The sequence below is a fragment of the Sinocyclocheilus anshuiensis genome, unplaced genomic scaffold (genome assembly GCF_001515605.1).
Source record: "Sinocyclocheilus anshuiensis isolate Anshui unplaced genomic scaffold, SAMN03320099.WGS_v1.1 scaffold438, whole genome shotgun sequence".
Taxonomy (NCBI): domain Eukaryota; kingdom Metazoa; phylum Chordata; class Actinopteri; order Cypriniformes; family Cyprinidae; genus Sinocyclocheilus; species Sinocyclocheilus anshuiensis.
In genome coordinates, this window is record NW_015546118.1 from 1,537,713 (window position 1) to 1,545,863 (window position 8,151).

At 36.8% G+C, this 8,151-nt stretch overlaps 1 protein-coding gene across 1 annotated transcript in view; it reads left to right on the forward strand.

Moving 5' to 3' along the window:
• Nucleotides 1–8,151, forward strand: part of fibcd1b (fibrinogen C domain containing 1b) — an 87,705-nt gene that overhangs the window by 78,663 nt on the left and 891 nt on the right. Inside the window, exon 6 of the mRNA XM_016502808.1 lies at nt 4,205–4,384. Coding sequence (XP_016358294.1) covers nt 4,205–4,384 — 180 coding nt within the window. The remainder of the gene's footprint in view (nt 1–4,204; nt 4,385–8,151) is intronic.

Below are 8,151 nucleotides of genomic sequence, written 5' to 3' on the forward strand. Positions count from 1 at the left end.
TGAGTGTGTGTGTGTGTGTGTGTGTGTGTGTGTGTGTGTGTGTGTGTGTGTGTGTGTGTGTGTGTGTGTGTGTGAGCTCACACAAATTGCGTTTTCCCCCCCTGAGCTTCTCCCTTTGAAGTCTGTGGGAGATCCTTTCCATTCGTCTCTCGCCTTGATGGGAAAGAGAGAGAAAAGACAGGTGTTCAAAGACACCCCTCCACTTTCCGCCCTCTCCGCTGCCCTCCATCTCTCCATCGCACTATTCATGCCTCCTGTCCATTCTTCTTCACCAAACACACACTTCACGTTGCTTCCTGTGAGTTTTCTTTCCCCTTCCCCTCTTCTTTCTTTCCTTTTCTTTTGCGTAAAGTCACATAGAGAGAAAAAGCATTATGAATATTTTAACTTGCAGAAATGTCACTGAAAGAGGACAGAAAGAGAAAAAAGATAGAGTGTAATGATTCAAGTGCTGTGTCTGTTTCCTGGAGTAAAACCATGTGAATGTGGAAAAATGGCTTGAGGGATATTTATAACCACTCAATGCATTTCCCTCCCAACATACTTTTCAAATCTAAGCAAATTAATCATTAATATTTGAACCTTTTACCATGGCAAAAAGAGAAGTATAGCTGTGCACAGTCTGTATGAATTGTTAATGAGCCAGACAATTGTATCACTCAAATTAGCTGCAAATTGAAGACATTAACACATTAATCAGAATCAAGATGTTGTATTTTGTCTGTCTAGCTGGCAGAAGATGGAATATAGCACTATTATTTAAATGACTAACAATTTAACATGTGTTTATTATGCACATCTAGAATAAATGTTTTATGTTTCCTGTTTTAGAATGATATCTGTATTCGTTGAGAGTGGGTTTGTGTGTGTATAGAAACCTAGAGGAGCTTTGAAATTTTATGGATTGTTCTGACCCAATTTTTCCCTGCATAATTGCAGGAATATGTCATTTTTAGAGTGGTATTTATCACAGGTGTGCAGTGTGACTGCCGATGCCCGTAGGCTTTTTATTGTGCTGCTCGCTTAAATTTGTGCTCAACACACAATCCGCTTTCTGACTCAATATATCAGTGTCTATTTATGTTTACTGGCAAATAGGAACTGCCCAGGCTTCATGGGTGTTGACTGCCCATAACAATAGCAGGGCATCTGGCAGAAGGCATAGAATGTGTGCTGTAGAAGAGTGAGAGTATACATATATGATCTATCATGTGCACTTTCTCTCTCCCTTTCAAAATATGCGTGCGTGGGGGTTGGCTTAGCTGTGGGTTGGGGGCTAATGTGTCCTCAGAGGTCAGATAAATCTTTTTAGATTCAGAAAATGCAAAAACGTGTTTTAAGGTTAGAGTTTGAATTAGGGTTAGTCTAATGTAATTGTTGTGTGGGCGATATACAATTAACTGGCAGAAATTTGTCAACTGGTAGAGATTTTGGACTATCGTTTCTATCGTGCTTACACACTCACATGACGTTGCTGTGCTACGTGGTCATGAAAACTTATCCTTTTCACATGTTTATAAGCATAGCAGTTTAAAAACAAGTGATTTTAAGCTGTTGAAACACAATCAGCAGTGAAAGAGAACTCATTAGAGAATATAGAATTATTGAACTGAGTTATTTTTGCCGCTTTAGGCTTTGAACGATTACATACACACACTTGTATGTGTCAAAATGCCTGTCTTTGCAAGTGTCCCACTAAACACAGTAAGTTAGGTCTTAAGTGAAAGCAAACAGCTGAGAAAGAAAACACGTGTAACAGTATATTGGATCCAGGCAGCTCTTAAATGACAGCAGTCTAAGATTCCTATATATATATATATATATATATATATGTGACTTTCATCATAAATTCGGCTTTAGTTTGTAATAATCAAAGAAGAAACATTCACCTATAAAAGCCATCTAGCAGCACACCTTGACTCACATTCACTCTTTCTTGTTAATTGAGCAATCAGTATGATAATTCAAGACAAAATGCAGCTTAGTGAAATGTCTTCACAATAATGTTTAATTGAAAATTCTGGCACACCTGAGTTTCATGCGCACAGACTTGCCTGTTTGGCCCCTTCTTTGGTAGAAAAGCAAGAAGGGCGTAAAATACTCCCAATGTTTAATTATTTCAAACGAGCCTCAGGGAAAATCTCATGGGTTTTAATTAAGCCTGAATAAAAGTTATGTAAATTACTTGTGAAAGTAGCAGGTTTCTTTTCCTCTTTTCAAAAATATATTATTTTATTTATATTTTGAATGAAGCCGTAAAGAGACTCAGTTTTGTATGCATTAATGGATTGTTGCTGTTTCCCTCCTAATTTTTTCATTAATTCTGCTTTTCTTTATCAATTTCCTTGTGCGGATACTCATATGTTTGTAGTTACACTGCACCCTACACATCAAATTAATTTTGATAATTCAACTCAGAGTTTATATCTGAGGATGGTTCTGCAAGATTTTTTCTATCCGGTGTTTATGGGTCTGGTGCTGGAAATGTGAACAAAAACAACAAAATATGAAAACAGTGAATCTCCCCTAAAACCTGGTTGTTTTCCATGCAGCTTTAATGCATAGTAGCCATGTATGAATTTTTAAAGTATGCATTTGCTCTGCATAATAATAGATGTTTGAGCATTTCAGTGTTTTATTGCATTATTTTATATGCAGGCCACAGAAAGTGAAAATGAACCACACATTCATACCAGAGATAGGAAAAATAATGTGTTTATTTTCGCGATTCATATTGGCTGTTTAACACATTACAAATAATTAACATAATTAATGCAGACTCAGTTTTTCTGCTCACGGAGGCTATGATCATAGTTTGTTTTTTCACCATTTCCTGTTGCATTTTATGCTCATGCTATTTGCCTGTTGCATACTGAGTTTGGCTACTTGGTTGATGAAAATTCATCTCCAAGATTAAGCCACACAGGTGTAAGTGTGGATAGATGAATCAATACTTATATTGCTAACGTGTGTAGAGAGGACAGTGGATCAATATAATTGTGTTGCGGAGATATAGCTTCATGTCCATTTTTGCACAAACTTCGTTAAATTCGTTAACACGCTTTACGAAAACGGTTTGGTATATCAAAAAGCTTTTGAAAACTTTTTACCAGAATGCTCTAAAGATGATCTGAATTTTGATGAATATTGGACAAACCATCTAGGACGAGTTCCAAAAAGTAGATTTTTAAGAAAATTCAAGATTGTGAAAAATCTTGCCCTGTAGAAATGTAAATTTTGATATGCATTCGACTGCATGAGTGAAGAAATCAGAGGAAAAAATTGTTTTGCTTTTAGATATTACGGTTCAAATATTATTAGCATAAGTGTGCAAATTTGGCCTATTGATGGCGCTAGAGAGTTTGAGATAGAGACTCCAAATTTGCTATGGTTAATATTGAGACTGTCCTCTATCTGTGTGTTCCAAATTTCATAACTTTCCCGCAAGCAGTTCTATGGGCTGCCATAGACTTCCAGAGCAGAAGAAGAAAACTAACAGATACAATAGGTGCCCAAGCACCTTCTGTGCTTATCCCCTAAATATGGATACTAAATGTTTTGACTAGTATCTTTATTACATATTTAACGAATCAATGCATTGAAAAGATCTGAAGTGAAACAAAATGAACAGACATCTCTCGTTCGAATAGGAGACCAAAAAGAGTAATAAGTTAACATTGAAACATTGAGTTAATTTTCACAAATAAAGGCAATGCTAAAAAGACTTTTATTTTTAATTGGTTTATGCCAGGGGTGTCAAACTCAATTCCTGGAGAGCCAGAGCCCTGCAGAGTTTAGATTCAACCCTAATTAAACACACCTGATCCAACCAATCAAGTTCTTCAGGCTTATTTGAAAACTACATGGTATGTGTGTTGGAGCAGGGTTGGAACAAAACTCTTATATTCTTAAATGGTTGGAATTAGTAATTTTATACTCAAAATATATATATATTTTTTAAATCCATTTAACAAAGGTATTTGTATTGGCAGTATAGACCTGGTAATACTTAATAGTACTTAAAAAGTGCTATTAAACAAATATCTAAAAAAAAAAAAACTTTATATTGACTCTACATTTATTTGGGTTAAAATATTAAAATATTCACAGCCCTAATTCATACTTTACACTCATAATCCAATTATATTTCCTATGACTAAAAATAATCTTGAAATTAATTCCCTTTCTTTGTTTCTCTCATCAGGGTTGAAACAAATCCATGCTCTCTCTATCCAAGGAAACTACGAACTGCGCATAGATCTTGAAGATTTCGAGAACAGCACAGCTTTCGCACAGTATGGTGTGTTTGGAGTTGGACTGTTCTCTGTTGATCCTGAGGATGACGGTTACCCCCTCACCATCGCTGATTACACCGGAACTGCAGGTACATACACATATTTACATATTTACAGACCATGGATCAATATCTTCAATATTGTGTAATTAGTATGCCTTATTTAAATCACACTAACTTTGAAAGACCCGGTATGCAAATCAGTTAGCATGATTAAATCTTTGTCAACAATAATAAGTGCTTATTCATTCAGATAATTGGTCCACTTCAGTGCTTGGTGGCATAGACAGAATAATCATAGCACTTAATTCACTCTTTAGTCACTTCTTAGCTGCAAACAAAACATAGCTCTATCACATGTCCTCTGCAAATCACCACACAAAAACAAACACTAAGGCTGGGTATTCACAAGCTCTCAATTTTATTCAGATTTGATTAAAACAAAAAATGCTCATTAAAAAGTACCGGCTGATTTGAATGATTTCTATAGTCAGTATGATTCTGACTATATTTGTCACAATTTATCTTTTTTGATCGCTAAAAAGAACCAGCTCATTTGTTCATAAATCGGACTACACTGGTAATGTGAATGTTTTTGCATGCAGTCTGCAAGGGACCATACAATAGTAAGGCGTTCCTTATTATTTTTTGGTACACTATCTTTTTATTGCATCACGTTAAAAACAGACTGCAAACTCATTCACATCTCAAGTTATTTTTTTAATGCTGCCATTAAAGAAAAGTTCTTAGAATCTTAACAATCATTGTCGGGATTATTTAGAAATCCGATATTATCACCCAGTCCTCGCAAACTCACACACACAATGCCTCCCAGTCGATTACTACCATTGACTTAAGACAAATGTCAAGAACAGACACAAACTGAATTGGAAAGCTCCTCAGAGTCCTGTAAGAAACAAGTGAGTAGCGAGATAAACAGAAATAGAAAGAGCATTCTGAGTTTGAACTCAAGGGCAGTTGCAGAGGAAAACACACAAATTCACCATGATGAGAGCATGAAGGAGAGAGGTGAGAGATCTCCTGTCTGTACAGCAGGTATATCCAGGCTTGAATTGGATTGTGTCTGTAGAGCTGGTGTCAGGTGAGCAGGTGGTCTCTGCTGGGCAGCGTCTTCATGCCCTTGAGCTGCTGGGTTTCCTGTTTGCTGCCTGACAGGTCTCCCCTAATCAGAGCACTGAGAATATTATTGTGATCATTTGCATTGAATTTTGACAGGCAGTTGTGCTCTGGGCCGGCCTGGTGGGGCCCAATACGTCTCAAAATACAGACAGCGTCAAGGTGACTCCTTATTCACGCCGGCATGTGAGCACAAATAAGCCCACGCATAAGTTTGTGCACATACGGTATGTTTTATGCAGGTTACACATTTATACCGAGCATTTTTAGAGAGTCACATGTGATATTACCACATCACCTGAAGGCTTTCCGAGACAATAGTATCCCCTTGACAAAGGAAAAGTGATTCCCAAGAGCATGTGACCGAATCTGAGAGTTTGCAAGGACATGTCTGGATACAACACTCTTAATGCTGAAATGTCAACGGCAGAAGTATTTTCTGTGGGCTCCGTGCGACCCTAGTGTGATTAATGGCTTATTCCCATAGCTGCGGACAAAATCTGTCAAGCTTGAATGACGCGCGTTTCTGCTGGGAAATTGAGCGCCGGTCTGGGATCCGTTTCTCTGCGTATTGTCTTTGACGTTATTGAGTTAAACTGACTGTGGATCAGAAGATTGGAGATCTTCAAGGTCATGGGCTGTTAGAGAAGAGGAATGGAGGTTTAGAGCTTTCGTTCTGGAAATGTTATCCTTTTCTGTGGAGCGTCCCTTGTATGTTAAGCTGGATGAAAGGTTAAACTCAAACTGGTTCTGAACAAATCCCATAGTGGTTTAGAAATAAACCATAGAACACTTTGTTCTAGCTCTGTTTGGATTATATTCTCTGTTCATGTTGAGCTGACAGGAACAGTTTATGGGGCAACAGACACATCACCACCTGCCCTCCTGCCAGAAAATCCAGTGAAGTGGACAGCAGGCAGGATGGCTTTCCAAATCCCCTTTTCAGCCACAGAAATGGTGAAGGTTTGTCTCTGTTGGCCCACCACACCCAATGTCTGTTGCCATCAGATAAGACTGATGCTACAAGACACTTCTTGAGGGAAGAAGACTTGTCATTGACCCACAAGTTGACCCTTTCCCGCACAGAATTCTGAAAGAATTTGGGATCTCGAAATACTTGCCTGACACAATGGCTGTAATAAAAAGAAGCTGCAAGATACAAATCTTCTTTACTTCTCAAAATAACAGAAAGCTGCAGCACATCCGTGCCATTATCATTCAGAGATATGTGCATGATTATCTACTGATGTACCATTGTAGTTCAGTCAAACCCTTTTACTAAAATAGAAATTAATGCATGCACTTCAACCATTTGATGGCATATTTTTACCCTTTGATTACAGAATAGGCAGTAAATATAGGTTGAATATTTTGGAAATGGATTGGAAAGACAATAATGCATAATGCCACTGTGTGCTTTAGACCAGGGGTTTTCAAGCTGAGGTTTGGGGACCTAAGAGGTCGTACGAGGTGGAAATTTTCAGTGAAAAAAAAACCTAAATTAATCCTGATTATTCTATTAAAAGCACTAAGGCAAATATCGTGAAAAAATATAGTGCAGTGCATACAGTTTTGTGTGTCTCTATCTATCTATCTATCTATCTATCTATCTATCTATCTATTGCATTTATTAGCTCTCCTTTCTTACAGCATACTTCATTTCATTAAAATTTTGTACTTGTTTTGTAACTTTCTATGGAGATTCTCAACATCATTGTTGCCTTCAGCTGAAAAGTGAAAAACTGAAAAGCACTAGTGAAATTAATTGAAAATGTGTCTTTTCAGATTTGTCTAATTTCTAGTTTGGGATCAGTAAGATTTTTTTTTTCTTTTTAAGAAATTAATATTTTTATTAAAGGACATATTAAATGATCAAAAGTTTTACAGTATTACTGTTTGCTGTATTTTGGTCAGATATATGCAGCCTTGTTGAACATAAGAGAAAAACAAAGTATTTCCAACATTATTTAAATGGTATGCCTTTACAATGTCAAGCTTGCCTATTGGTATAAATGGGTCTTTTATACATGGAATTATCTACAGTAGTTGCCTTTATATTAATGTAGTACTCATGTGTACTATGTGACTGACGTCAGTGTCATCAGCCAATAAAGTACTGGTTCAGCTGCATGTTTCAGACAGCATAGAGTGTGTAACTTAACACATACAGTAACACATAACTTAACACATTTCATCTAATTATGGAGTAGCACCTATATGCGTTTGCGCACGAGTTCTTTAAAGAGGATCATCAAAAAGGCAATGATGAGAAATCATTCAATGTAGAGTGAGTCATCCAATGCAAAATGTTAAGGTCTTATGGAAGTGTGAGGGAAGGAGACAGGAGCAAAGCAAAACACTGTATGCATAAATCACACCCAAATGAGATAAAATGCTGAAAATGCTTTTATTTGAGAGAGATGAGACGAGTTTGCTTGTGGATGCTAACTCGTCTCATGTATTCATGGGCATTCATCTAGAGTTGTTTGTTTGAAATGGCTTTTTGTGATGATTTTCACAGTGGTATTTCTAGAATCACACAAATCAGCTCTGTTGCAACTTAAACACACATTAACATTTAAAAGTTTGGGGTCGGTAAGATTTTTTAAATGTTTTGAAAAAAGTATCTTACCCAGGCTGAATTTATTTGATCAAACATAAAGTAAAAACAGTAATACTTATTATTACAATTTAAAATAACATTTTCATACACACACACA